This window comes from Ustilago hordei (assembly GCF_900519145.1).
Source record: "Ustilago hordei strain Uho2 genome assembly, contig: UHO2_contig_03, whole genome shotgun sequence".
NCBI classification, from domain to species: Eukaryota; Fungi; Basidiomycota; class Ustilaginomycetes; order Ustilaginales; family Ustilaginaceae; genus Ustilago; species Ustilago hordei.
In genome coordinates, this window is record NW_024545288.1 from 1,511,988 (window position 1) to 1,526,380 (window position 14,393).

The window sequence follows — 14,393 nt, forward strand, 5'->3', positions numbered from 1 at the left end:
CAAACGCACGTGCCTTCCCTCTCGACCGAACAACCAACCGTCATTATTGACACCATCAGCATCCTTCCTTCATCTCATATTACCTGACGGAATGCTTTCGATGAAACACTAAGCATACGAATGCTACCCGATCTTGATTTCGCCGCGGTATCATCACATCAACGTCCAAACATTGTCAGCCAAATCGGAACGCCCTTTGACTCTCGCATCACCCTGCTCTGGCTCGTCTAGCTGATTTAGACTTTCTTCTCTGGCCCGCAAACGGAGGACGAGGCCGAAAGGAGGCGTACAAGCTCGCGCTGCGGGAGTAGTGAACAGTTATGTCGGCTCAGCATCAATATGACCAATACGGTCGCGGCTATCGACAGACATCTCAGGAAACCTACTCATACGATGTGGCGAGCACTCGATCTGCCCAAGCTTCGGATTCATATAACAATGATACACACACGCAATACGGACCCTACGACCCTCGATATCCTTATCGACCGCCCAGCGATTCTCAGCACCAAAAGGGACAAGGTGCAGCTCAGCCGCAGACAGTTTATTCGACTGCTCCCTCGTACTCTTCTGCACAGCAGCGCGGTGCCTCGACCACCTCCTACCATTCAACAGCACAAACGACCACAGACCACTTGAGTCGAATGCAAGTCCGAGACGACGCATCATACACAGCCTTTGCTCGACCTCAGCACTATGCACAGACACAATCGCAACAGTACTCACAGCAGGCGGCACAAGCGCTTCCTGATCAAGATTATCGGCAAACGTCTTTCTTGCCTCTCTACGGCTCTACGTCCCGGCAACAGAGCATCAGCCACAATGCTTCGTCCTTGTCTCATTTCGGCTCTGCGCAAAGGACAGACCAAGGAAAGACGAACGCTGCTCAGATTCCGCCATCTCTTGGCATGACCGGCACCCAGCAATACCAGACCACTGGTCGCGAGCATTCGGATCGTCCCGTCTCTTCCTCCGCAAGTGGCATCATCAGCCTGTACACTGACGACGGCAGCACTCCCATCTTCGACCAGAACGCAAACTTTGCTAGTTTTCCACACGATCCCGCAGCCTCGACGACCGCCCATTCGGCCGGAGCAGCTCGTTCTGATCTGACGGCTTCGGACCGGAATCGACTGGCTTATCAACCCTCTCAACGGTCCAGTCGACCTTTACCTCTCACGCCGACAGCTAAACATCCGAAGCAGCTTCCGCCACTTAGTCCAGGGGGCTATGGTGGCGTCGTCGTACGTGCATCCGATGCGACTTCAGCTGGTCCCGTGTCACCAGCATCCCGTATCGAGGACTCCGATTCTTATGCGCAACGAGGATACTTCACTACCGCCTCTCCGCAACCGACGACCTGGTCACCGCCAGTGACACCTTCAGCTACTCAGCACCGTGCAGCCCCCTCCAGCTCCTCTGCATCGTATGGAGCGCCACGTTCGAGTCCGTCGCCCAGCAATCAGGGCACACCCAGTAGCTCTTACGGTCATCGTCCACTGCCATCGACAGCTACATCCGTCGATCGCTCTTTCTCGCCGCCACCCAGAGAGGGTGCTAGCGTCTCTCCGCTCTCCGCCTTCCGCTCGCCTTCTTACACTCAACCCAGCAAACGACCCACCTGGTCGCCAGCACAGAGTCGTGAGCCAAATCAACGTTCAGATGCGAGCCTCGGTCCAGTGTACCGTGCAGCTTCGGCAAGTCAATCGCATACGGCCGACTCCTCCTACGATCCCGATTCGTACGAAAGCGCCAACATTGACCGTCAGCGAACACGGAGCGAGGCGTCGGATCTGTCTCTCGGGCTAAGCAGATCCGCTCGACAGCCTCTGCCTCCAATTCCTGGCGTGATCACCTCTATGCAGCAGAGCGACTCCCCAGGCCATGGCTATCCGACCAGGTCCTCTGCCTCTGGGCAGTACGCATCAGACGATGCAAATCGCGAACGCATGGCCTCCACAGGTTCCATCCAACGCCAAACAAGCTGCTCGCAAGTTTCACCAGCAAACGTTCAGGCCTTTGAAACTCAGAGAGGCGTCACCGTTTTGGGTGACGAGAAGCGCGACCTTGCCCAGAAGTACGGCCACGAACGATTTGATTCGCTTGCATGGGAGCCGGTCAACACTCCGAGACCCAATGCGGCTCAAAGTCTAGCGCAGGGAGCACGCAGCAGTCGCGTCGAAGCGCCAGAATGGTCGCTCCTTTCTACTGTTGCCCTTCTTCTGCGCGCCAACGTCCCACGAGGCGTGCAAATCAAAGGCAGCATCGACTATCCGAACAGCTTTACTGGCAAAGACGTGGTCTCGACCTTGCAGGAACTGCTCGTTACTGAAACGGTGGGTTCTCAACATACCCTTGTCAAGTCGGGCGATCCGAACAGCATTCGACAGGTGGCGCTTTCTCTGGCCAAATCACTCAAGAGTCAACTCTTCTTCCACGAGGTTGACTGGGGTGAAAAGGAGCTTACCGATGACGTGGACGAAGTTTACACTTTCCTTGAAGACAGCCTTGCAGACATCAGCTCCACTCCGGAGGACCCTGATGATTGGGCAGCCGCTCTCAATCACAACGCGGCCTTTGACTCGAATCTTCAGCTATCTGTCGGCGGTGCAGGTAATGTGAACGGCAACGGCTCCGGTCAACGTCACAAACCGGCCCAAGTGACCGACCTTGATGATCTACCCAACGGTGTCTTTACTCCGCTGACCCGATGCTACAGCCCACTCTGCAGTCCAGGCCGGCCTTCCGCTTGCTACAGTCCTTCATGTCCCAACTCGGCGTACAGCCCGCTGCCTCTCACCGTCTGTGATAACGAGAACAGCGCTGGTAGAGTTGGTGGCATGCTCGACAAAAGCCTGACAGCTGACACCTCACAGAAAAAAGCATGGGCCGAGATCGTTCCACCTGAGCTGCTCAAGAATATCCCACATGACGAGATCGCGCGTCAGAATGCCATTCTCGAGACGATTCAGAAAGAGGAAGAGTTTCTGGCAGACCTCGAGCTGCTCGACACGCTCTTCGTGCAGGGCTTGCAGAGACCAAGTGATGCAGGTGATCCTCCGCCGTTGCCTATCGGACCGGAGCGCGATGACTTCATCCGTGAGGTCTTTGGCAACCATCTTGAGCTGACCGCGCATATTCGAGCCCTTGTCGAGCGTTTACACATCCGGCAAAGGGAGGAGAATCCGATTGTACAAACCATCGGCGATATCTTCCTGAGTGCTGCCCTCGACTGGGGCGACGCCTACACGACGTATGTTGTCAATTATCCACTAGCCATAAGTCGTGTCAAACGCGAGATGACAATCAATCCACGATTCAAAGCCTTTGTAGAAGCATGTCGACGCCATCCAGCCGCCCACAAGCATCCCTTGGAGAACTTCCTCTTCCGACCTCCAGCTCGTCTGCAGAGGTATCATCTCCATCTCGAGTCGATCCTGAAGAAGACGGAAAAGGACAACCACGACCGGGACAGCTTGCAGAACGCCATCGACATCATCAACGACCAGTGCAAGACCGCCCAGGCGGGTGTAGAGTCAGCCGAGCTCAAGGTCAAGATTCGCGAGTATGCCTACAACCTCTTGGCCAAACGCAACAAGCATGCCATTGACATGGACCTGCTAAATCCCGAGCGTCAACTCATCCATCAAGGTAAGGTGCTACGCAAGCCGGATGCATTCGATTTTGATTGGACTGAGCTGCAGGCCATCCTCTTTGACAACTACTTCATTGTCACCAAGCCCAAGAGGATCGAAGGTGCCGAAGATGACGGCGCAAATGTCGCAACATCTTCCTCATCTTTGGGTGCTCGCTTTGTGCTCGCAAAGCGACCGATTCCTGTGGAAATGCTTGAAGTCACGGGTCTTACCGAGTCCTCTATTTCACGCTCGATTGGCCTCAGCAACTTCCACATCAGCAGAGAACGAGAAGCTCGTGACTTTTGGCCCTTCACCATCTCGCACTTGGGAGGCAAGGTCGAGCCCATCGCCCTCTATGCACCCTCCAAGGCCGCAAGGGACCAGTGGAAGGTTAAGCTGGATGAGGCCATCGGCCTCCGCATGGCTGTTCAGGACAACAACAAGGTGTTTGAACAACACATTCTCAGCGACGACATCTTTGCCATTCCTCCCACGCTCAGCTTGGAGCCCGACAAGCCTGTACCTGGTGTCGATCCGAGCGCATTCCATGGACGCGTCACCTGCGCAGTACCCTTTGTGACTGCCGATGGCAGGCGACTGGTCGCTGTCGGATGCGCTGACGGCGTGTGGATCGGACTGCGAAACGATCCCAAGTCACTTCGCAAGGTATTGCATCTGAAGTATGTCACTCAGTGTGCCGTGCTCGAGTCGTTCGGCATCTTTGTCGTGCTTGCGGACAAAGTGCTCATCTCTTACAGTCTAGAAGCGTTAGTGCCGACTACATCCAGCAGTGCTTTGGCGCTCCGCCCGCCGCAGAAGCTCAGTGGCAACCGCGACGTTCTCTTCTTCAACGTAGGCGTGCTCAAGGATCGCACGCTGCTCATATACATGAAGAAGAAAGCCAACGAAAGTGTTTTCCGCGCTCTCGAGCCGGTCCTTAACGCACCTCGCGGCACAGAAGGAAAATCCGGCTCGGGCTTCTTTGGCAAGTTTGGCAAGGACTCGAAGAACTCAGACTGGTTCCGTATCTACAAGACCTTCTTCATCCCGTCCGAGGCGTATTCGATCCAGTTCCTCAAGTCTAAGCTCTGCATCATCTGCGCCAAGGGATTCGAGATCATGAACCTGGATAGCCTGCTTCCGGGCACCATCCCAGACTTTGTTCACGCCAACCGCGAAGACATCCGTGTGCAACAGCTGCAAAAGCGCGTGGAAACGGATAAGCCCTTGGGCATGTACAAGACGAGCGACGGCGACTTCCTCCTTTGCTACGATGCCTTTGCATGCTATGTCGACCGACTCGGTGAGCCGACGAGGCTGGAGCAAATTATCGAGTGGGAAGGATTCCCCAAGCAGGTGGCTTTCTCCGGCAACTACGTGCTCGCGTTTGACTCGCGATTCGTCGAAGTGCGAGATGCTCTTACAGGACGACTGGTGCAGATCATGCGTGGCTCTGACTTGACCTATGTATCTGGCAACAGCACTGTCACCTCGTCGTCGTCGGAGAGCGCGCAACTGGCAGCGCTCGACGCAGAAGCCAACCCGGTCATCTTGACGAAGCGCGAGCGCGTGGTCGGGCGTATCCCCTTCGACTTCCAGAAGGTCGTGGAGTTGACCCCGACAGCACCACTGAACGCATATGCGCCGCCTTTTCAACGGAGCGCAACCATCTTATCAACTGGCAGCAGCTTAAGCGGTCGTCCATTGGGCCGGCCATCTGTTGCCAGCTCTGGCAATTGGATCTGAGATGCTCTACATCTGAACTTGGGTCCACCTCAGCATCTGTAATCAATTAAACTGTGTCATTGTGTCATAACAGTAACGGAAACACGTATACCTTGCCTTCTTGTCTCTACAGAGGGATGATGATAGTTGTTGATTGTGACTGAGGAAAGAATACATAACGGAGCTCTGAGGACCCAGAAGCGGTTCAGACTTGACACAATATGCAGTCCCGTCTGGACTCAACCGCACGAAAAAACAAAACAAGACAAAAACAAGACAAAACTAAGTAGATTGCAGGCAAAGACCCGTGAGGTCCTCGAAGCTCGACAAGGAGGCTCCCGGCCCGCCGAAACAGGGGCCGGTCGAGCGCAGAAACGAGCGGCAAGGGAGGGAGTACAGGGAGGGCGAGAAAAAACGAACCAGGCGGCTAGCAGTGCGCCTGGCTTGGAGATGGTGAGGATGATGGTAGTGAAGAGAGGAGTGAAGAGCGGAGAGGTGTGGTGAAGAGCACCTCCGCATCACTCCTTGCAGAGCGGATCAAAAAATTTCGCTTTGTTTGAGTCTAGTCCAGACGCGCACGCCTTCATGACTGATCACGTGATGCATTGCATCTGCGCCTGCAGCCTCCACCCTGAGAAAGATGTGAGAGCAACACACGCGCACGCACCGCCGGGACCCTGAATTCTCTTGAACACTGCAACTTGGCACTTTCCAAACTGTTGCTTAGACCACCACCACCTCTACAACTCTACACTAGTCTGCTCGAGGCTTCTTCGTCTCCTTACCCACCGGCTGCAATCCATCAGCGAGCAGCTCACCGGTCGCTCCTTGGCTAAGAAGCGCAGACCCATTTGCCAAAAGCTTGTATACACGTAGCAGTTGCAGAATGGCCCAACACTACCCTTAGTAGAGAGCTCGCTTCTCCTCTCCGCCTCGCCCGAGCATCGACACTTTCCTTCAGCCTGTCACCTTCAGCTCTGGGAATAATTCATCATTGTCGGCGCCAATAGCACGAACGATCTTGCCTATGTAGCGAAGATGGGAAATACACACTCTAACTCGAATGCTCGGATGGCCGGCATCGGCAACCTCGTCGCGGAGGTGGGCAACGACATCCAATACGACAAAGGCATCGGCAATTCTCGCTTCTTGCGTGCGGTTAGAGCCAGACACCGGCTCGGACCCATCGTCGTAAAGACGTTCGTCAAGCCCGACCCTTCCATGAGCCTGAAAAGCCTCGTCAAGCACATCCGCATCGAGCGCGAATCTCTGGCAGATGTTCCGAACGTCCTCACATATCAGAAGGTGGTGGAGACCGAGCGTGCAGGATATCTCATTCGACAATGGCTTCACAGCAATCTTTACGATAGGATCAGCACCCGTCCCTTCCTCAGTTCGATCGAGAAGAGGTGGATCACCTACCAATTGTTGCACGCGATGCGAGACACTCACGAACGTGGGATCGCTCACGGCGACCTCAAATGCGAAAATATCCTCGTCACCACTTCGTTGATGGTCTATGTCACCGACTTTGCTTCATCCTTCAAGCCGACCTACCTCCCTCTCGACGATCCGTCCGACTTTTCCTTCTTCTTCGACACTTCAGGCAGAAGGACATGCTACCTCGCACCTGAGCGCTTTTATGAGGCAGGCTCAAAGTATGCGTCCGGTGATACGAGAGCGGGCACAGGTGACGGAGATGCTTTCGATCGTATCGGTGGTGTCAAGGCGGATCTTCTTGGTATGGGCAGGCAAAGCGGCAAAGTCACCCAATCCATGGACGTCTTCTCTCTGGGCTGCGTCATCGCCGAATTGTGGCGTGAAGGTGCGCCAACCTTCACATTGAGTCAGCTCTTCAAGTACAGAGAGGGAATGTTCGACGTCGATGCGATGCTCGCTGGCATCACAGACGACTCTGTTCGTGCCCTTGTGCGCAGCATGGTTTCGCTTGACCCAGCGGACCGAAAGACTTTCGAGCAGTATTTGACAGACAGTCGAGGCACTGTCTTCCCCGCGACCATCCCAGACTTCTTCCACGAATACCTCGTAGAGCTGCAGAGAACATCGCCCACAGCTCTGAACCCGAACAACAATAACAGCGGTCTCTCGTCAATCGACAGCGTTGCGAGCGGATCCAATGCATCGGTCACTGCCCTCTCCATGCGATCAGAGGCGACAAGCCGTCAAGCGCAACGGACAGAAAGTGATGAGCGGGTCGAGAAGCTGTACGAGGAGTGGTCAAGTATTGTGAAGCTCTTTGACGACCCGACAGATCGCACAGGCGCATCATCTCCCTCAACTGGCCCAAGTGGAGTTGCGGCACGTTCGAATGGTGTCTTGGGACGTTTCGCCTTCCAGTCGAGCTTCCAGAAACCGCCAGAGGCAGAGGCTGCTGATGTCGAGCGATCCACTGCCGACGAATTGGACGACGTTTTCCCTGTCCACCTATCTATACCCGGAATCCCGCCAAGTCAAGCGCTGCTGGACGGCGCAGGTGCGGAAGTAGACAGTACAGCTCAGCTGGTGCTCTCCGTCATCCTTGCGAACCTACGGAACTGCATCCGACCGTCCTCAAAATGCCACGCACTCGAGCTGCTCGTCCATCTCTCGACTCGTTGGCTCACTGACGAAACTAAGCTGGATCGCGTCCTACCCTACGTGATGTCACTCTTTGATGATCCGTCGTCGCAGGTGAGAATGGCCGCCATTCGCAGCTGCGTACAGACACTGTTACTTGTGAGGATTGTGACGCCGTCCAATGCTTCCATCTTCCCCGAATACATCATGCCCAATATCAAGCAGCTCGGACTCGATCCTTCGACACCGGTAAGATGTACCTTTGCGGCCTCAATCGTTCCCCTTGCTGAGACGGCCGAACGTTTCTTGCAAATGTCGCAGGCCATGCGCGCTGAGGGCCTTTTTGCAGTAGAGAGCGATCTCAACGGCGGCTTCATAGATGGTCAGCCCAACGAATCGAACTACGACGAGCAGCTACGAACGTTCCAGGCGCTGTTGCAAGAGATTATCGTTACACTCCTCACTGATCCATCTGCATCAGTGAAACGTGCCTTGCTGGGCAGTATCGCTCCTCTCTGTCGCTTCTTCGGCATGGCGAAGACGAACGACGTCATGCTTAGTCATATGATCACCTACCTCAACGACCGCAACTGGCTTCTGAGAGAGGCGTTCTTCGACATCATTGTCGACGTTGCTGAGGTTTCAGGTAACCGCAGTTTGGAAGAATACATCCTGCCGCTCATGACGCAGGCGCTGTCGGACTCGGAGGAGAACGTGGTCTACCGCGTCATCAAAGGCCTTCGCACGATGACGGAGAGGGGTCTGTTGGACCGCGCTAGACTGCTTTCGCTGTTGGACACAACGATCGGTTTCCTTTGCCATCCGGATCTTTGGCTGAGGCAGGCATCCGCGGGTCTCATTGCGGCAGCAGCAGCCAAGCTCGAGGATGTCGATGTTTGGGCCATTCTATATCCTTCTCTTCGCCCTCTGCTCCGTTCAGACGTGCAAGACCTGACCGAAATCACGTTGCTCGATATGGCCAAGGCTCCACTCACACGACCTGTGTTCTCTGCTGCACTTGGATGGGCCTCGCAGGCGTTCAATTCTGCTTTCTGGAAGGGCTCAGTAGATGGCAAAGATCAAGCCGGACTCAAGAATGGACTTGCTACGGAAGGTGTGGGACTCTTGCTCGGCAAGAGTGGTCGAGATCTGATCATTCCTTCCAGAGGACGTACGGAAGAAGACGATCGCTTCCGCGACAAGCTCAGAAGTATGGGCATGGACGACGACGACGAGGTCAAGCTCGTCGCGCTGCGTAGCATCATCCGACGACTTTCCAAGCAAGGATCCAAAATCATTTCAGGACATGTCGACTGGGACGTCTCGAGTCCAGAAGACAGTGCTGGAGCTCACAGTGCTGACAGCGGACGCGCTCATCCGAAAGCAGTCATCGAACCTCAGTCTCTTGATGGCATAACCCCACAAACCATCTTCTTCAGCACCAAGGTGGATCAGAGACCCGCACCTGCCGCTTCTGAAGGCGCAAGCACGTATACAGGGACTTTCCGGTCGCAAGACGACGCATCTTTCTCCGCGCAGGTGGCCAAGCGAAGGCTGCTGGGCCATCGCACTTCGAGCGAATCTTCTTTCGCCAGTCCGATTGCAGACATTCGAAGGCGTATGACATCAACTAGCATCGCAGACCCTCAACCCTCGACCTTTTCCACGCGTCTATCCAGCCTTGCAGAAGAGCACGCTCAGGGAAGGGAGCGCGGCAGCGCCGCACCCGCCCCCTCAAGTCCCTTGTCCCAACAGACGCAAGCAAGGCTCGGAGTCGGCAAAGCGACTGCCGCTGTGGCCTCGACCGCGCTGACCGCCACAGGGACGATGACCGAAGCGTCAGCGAGAGCTCGTGCTCAACATGCAGCAGCAGCACAGGCATCGAACAAGCCTACACCAACTGGTTCACGCACATCGCCTGTACTAGGAGCAGGTGGTGCGGACGACGCGGGAAAGCTCGGAGCTGCAGCCGGCGTCGACGGAGGATCGAGTGCAGGCTTCACCAGCACGTACGATGGCAATGATCCGTACATCCGCGCGCATCTCGAAGCCGTCTACCTGGATTCCTTCCGCGACAGGCCTGAGCTTGGACCTAAAATACATGCTGGTGTAGCCCGACGCAAAGGTGGTGCACCTTGGAATCGATCTTCAGCATTGCCGCGAGCTCCGACATCCAGTACAAGCAAACGTCGGCCAGAAGGACGGCTCATCGCATATTTCACCGAGCATTCGGCTGCAATCACTTGCCTTGCTCTTTCGCCCGATCATGCCTACTTTGTCTCGGGCTCACAAGATGGCACGCTGAAAGTGTGGGACACGGCTCGACTCGAGAAGAATGTTACCAGCAAGTCAAGAGCGACCTACTCGGCGCAAAAAGGCGCGATCACTGGTGTCATTGCTATTGAAGGCAGCCATTGTGTTGCTTCCATCGCAACTGATGGCTCTTTGCACGTGTGGAGGATTGATATGATCCAATCCACTTCCAGTGTCCCGCGATATGGTCGACCGAAGCTTGTCTCCAACTTCCAGCTCAGCACCCCGGACGAATACGCAACATGCTTGGTTCAGAGCAGCACTGAGACCTCATCTCACCTCATCCTCGGTACCACGCTCAGCCGCCTCACTATTCTGGATTTGAGGACGATGCAAGTATTGCAGACACTCCGAAACCCGGTCGAGTATGGACCGATCACGTGCTTGTGCGTGGACAGAAAGAAGGCATGGTTGCTCGTCGGAACTCTGACAGGTGTTGTATGTCTATGGGATCTTCGCTTCGGCTTACGATTGCGGGCCTGGCACGTCGGAGCAAGCGAGATTGGCAGTTTGCATCGAGTCAACCAGATCGCGATCCACCCTTCGAAAGGAAGAGGTCGATGGGTGCTCGTCGCCTTCGAAAACAGAGGCAAGGCTCCTTCGCAAGGGCAAGGAAGTGAAGCAGATCAGCCAGAGGTCATTGTTGAGACGTGGGACATCGATCGAGGCATCCGCGTGGAGACATTCGAGGCCCAGAAGGACTCGTCACAAGCACCAATTGAGGCTGATCGAAGCACAAAGCTTAGACAGGTGCAGGATGAAGTCGACGCACGAGCTGGTGGCCTGAGCGATAGTGGAAGCTCCAACCGCACAATGTCGGGCAACGCGAAAATTAGGCACGACTCAATGCTGACCGGAGCTGCCGCTGCGATCGAGAGGCTTCTCCAGCAGCAGCAACAGCATATTCAAGGCTTGAGTTCGGAAGGAACACAAGCTGCCGTGGAGGACGACCCTTTTGACTCTGGTCCTGCAACTGGTGCTACCGCGCGTTTGCAAAGCGGTATAGCTTCAGGAGCGGCAGTGCAGAGCTGCTCAGTCAAAGCCCTCTTCGTCAGTTTAGAAGGTTACTCTAGCTCCTCCCTCTCTGCTGCTGCGGCGGCAGCAGCAGCAGCAGCAGCGAAGCCATCGAATGCCACCACGCAAGAAGATGCAGCAGAAGGAGGGGTGGACGGAACAGACACGATCCACGCTGAAACAGGTGGAGGCTGGCTAGACGTTGGCAAGCTCACTCGTGCTACGGATCGAATGAGCGTCTCTTCTCTGCCGTCACAGAATCCTCCCACTTCTACTGCTGCGCCAAGTGCACCGATTCTGAGCAACGGTGGCGGATCAGGTCCGGGAGGCTACATGATCACAGCGGGATCCGACGGTCGACTACGGTTCTGGGATCTCGGCAAGCCGGAAAAGTCTCTCGTCTTTGGAGTTCAACCTCGGGTCCTACCTCAGTCGTCAGCATCTTCTTCCCTCGGCAGACCTCAGTCGACCCTTGGTGCGGGGGCGTTAGTCTCCGTCGAACCAAGATCAGAGTTTCGTTGCCTGCATCCCACAGCCCCAGGTACACCGGCAAGAGTCGTTCACACTATGTGGTTTGGCGATCAAGCAGAGGAAGAACAAAAAGGTTTAGCAGGGACAAGGTTGAAGTCTCCTCTGTTGGCAAATCAGACTGCGGTGTATGCTGGCATGTCAAGGGCGCACAAGGATGCTGTGACGGATGTACTGGTCATTGAAAGTCCGTTCAGGTGTGTTGTCGCTGCTGATAGAAGTGGATGTATTCGTGTTTGGGAGTGAAAGAGGCAAGATTTAAGCGGATCATCGAGCCGATCTAGGAATGGAAGACGTTTCAAATTTAAAACAGCGTCTGCATGTGTGTGAGTTGAAGATTGCAGATAAAACGCGACCGATCGGAGCCACTAGCAAGCTCTCGTACACAGTCATATTACTTCTTGAATGCTTATATTATATTCATGTGATGCTATATACATGGTCATATATATACTTAGCAATCTCCTTCAGCCTGTGCAAATGTGCAATGTGTCACTCCTCGTGTTACTCCTGTGTTGTCGCCTCTTGTGCATTATTGTAACAACTCCTATGCATCCCACATGTGTTGCCACCTGTATGCACCTTTACCTAATTATTAGATCACTTAAATTCTGTGGACCCCATATGATTCTGTGGACCCCATGAATCCCATTGGGATGCTGATGCATCTTCAACTCCCCCCTTCGACAGCATTACCAACCCTAACAACTGAGATAGCCGGGATGTTGCTAAACCCTTCAATGGTTTTGTTAAAATGTCTGCAACATTGTCTGCCATTCCAACAAATTCTATCTCTATCTCCCCATCCTGAACATGATCCCTAATGAAATGATATCTGGTGTCTATGTGTTTCAATTTCCAGTGCTTTGCCAGATCCTTACTCACCTGTATACATCCCTGACTATCTGAATGTAAGACTGGATGGGCAGTGTCGATTTCTAAGTCCCTGAGGAGGTATGAAAAGAAGAGTGCCTCTCTCGCTGCTTCTGAGGCAGCAACGAACTCAGCTTCCACTGCTGATAGCACCACACATTTTTGGACATGTGACTTCCAGCTAACTGGGCACCCATATATATACGTCATTGCTCCTGATGTGCTTCTCCATCCATTTGTTGGGTCTGAGGCCCAATTGGCATCACTATACATGACAATCGGTTGCTTCAAGTGTTCGCTTGATCTGCTCCCAAGGTTCAGTTGGTAGTCACTGGTTTGGTTGAGATACTTCATCAAGTGTATAGCAGCCTTCCATGCGCTGTTGGTTGGGGTCGACATATATCTTGCCAGTATTCCCACTGTGAACGATATGTCGGGTCATGCGGTATTTGCTACCCATAACAATTGTCCCACCAGTTCTTGGTATTGTTTTGCCTCTAGGGAATCACATTTATCATTCCCTATGGCATTAGGTATCTCTGGCATTGGTACCCATGATTTCTGATCCATTGACTGTAACCACTTACTCACCATGGCCTTGGTGTAAGCAGTCAAATCAATTGACATCTCCCTTCTTGTCCTGTTTCATTTGATGTTGATGCCGAGGAACTCTTTCACTGGGCCATTATCTTCTGTTCCCCACTTGGACATTATCTCCCTTTTGGTGTGATCCACCTCCTTATGACTGGGCAAGGCTATGAGCATGTGGTCGACATAGGCTGTGATAATAGTTAGGTTACTTCCAGTTCCTCTTGAATACAGAAAAGGTGCACTTGGCATGCAGTGAAAGTCTATGCTCCATAGGTACAAATCCAACTCTATGTTCCATTCTCGCCCTGATTGTTTCAGTCCATACAGTCCTTTTACTAGCTTCAAGGCCTTTCCAGGTGGGATTCTCATTCCAAGTGGTGGTTTTAAGAATACATCATGATGTAGCGTTGAGTTTAGATATGCTTGCTTGACATCAATACTATCTACTTCCCAGTCACGAACCACTGCTATGGCTAAGACTCCTCGGATTGACTGAATGGGTGCGATGGGTGCAAACACTTCAGTGTAGTCTATACCTTCTCTTTGTGTGAAACCTCTCACCACCAGTCTTGCTTTAAACTTTGTCGGGATGAGATTTGCATCTGTTTTGATTTTTAAAACCCAACATGTGTCGATGGTGTGCATACCTTTGGGGAGATTGATGATTTCCCATGTATCCATGGCTTTCAAACCATCCAGTTCTTTATGCATTGCTTCCTCCCAATGTTTCCTGTCCTCTCCTGACAATGCTTTGCTAACTGTTGGGTCTAGGTTTCTTCTCTTTCGATCATTTATTGCTGTGAGTCCATAGTGATTGCTATTGGTCCATGTGTCATCAAGCGTGTTGGTGTTGGTATTGGCCCTGCATTCTATTGCCTTTGTTGTATCTTCACCCAGATCTTCTTCATCATTCAATCCATCTGTTTCTTTCATATTCGTGTACTCATTCAGCAGCTCCTCCTCTCATTCGTCGAAGAGGTTCATATCTGTGTATCCAAGATCATCTATGTCTCCTTCGTCTGCTAGTGCTGGTGGTGGGTGTATGTTTACTGGTTTCCACTCTGTTTTGTCAGACCAGCATTTTGTCTCCATGAATCTAGCTGAGTTGCTCCAAAAGATGTTTGGGCTGTAGTC

General features: G+C 53.5%; 2 protein-coding genes across 2 annotated transcripts; both read left to right on the plus strand.

Annotated features, from left to right (window-relative positions):
* Positions 1 to 320: 320 nt before the first annotated feature.
* Positions 321 to 5,384, plus strand: UHO2_02053 (uncharacterized protein; the record flags this gene model as incomplete). The annotated part of the gene is made up of 1 exon (XM_041559490.1): positions 321 to 5,384. One exon carries the CDS (start codon positions 321 to 323, stop codon positions 5,382 to 5,384), a length of 5,064 nt encoding a protein of 1,687 aa, XP_041415424.1.
* A 1,017-nt stretch (positions 5,385 to 6,401) lies between these two features.
* UHO2_02054 (uncharacterized protein) lies at positions 6,402 to 12,041 on the plus strand (the record flags this gene model as incomplete). The annotated part of the gene is made up of 1 exon (XM_041559491.1): positions 6,402 to 12,041. One exon carries the CDS (start codon positions 6,402 to 6,404, stop codon positions 12,039 to 12,041), a length of 5,640 nt encoding a protein of 1,879 aa, XP_041415425.1.
* Between the last annotated feature and the right edge of the window lie 2,352 nt (positions 12,042 to 14,393).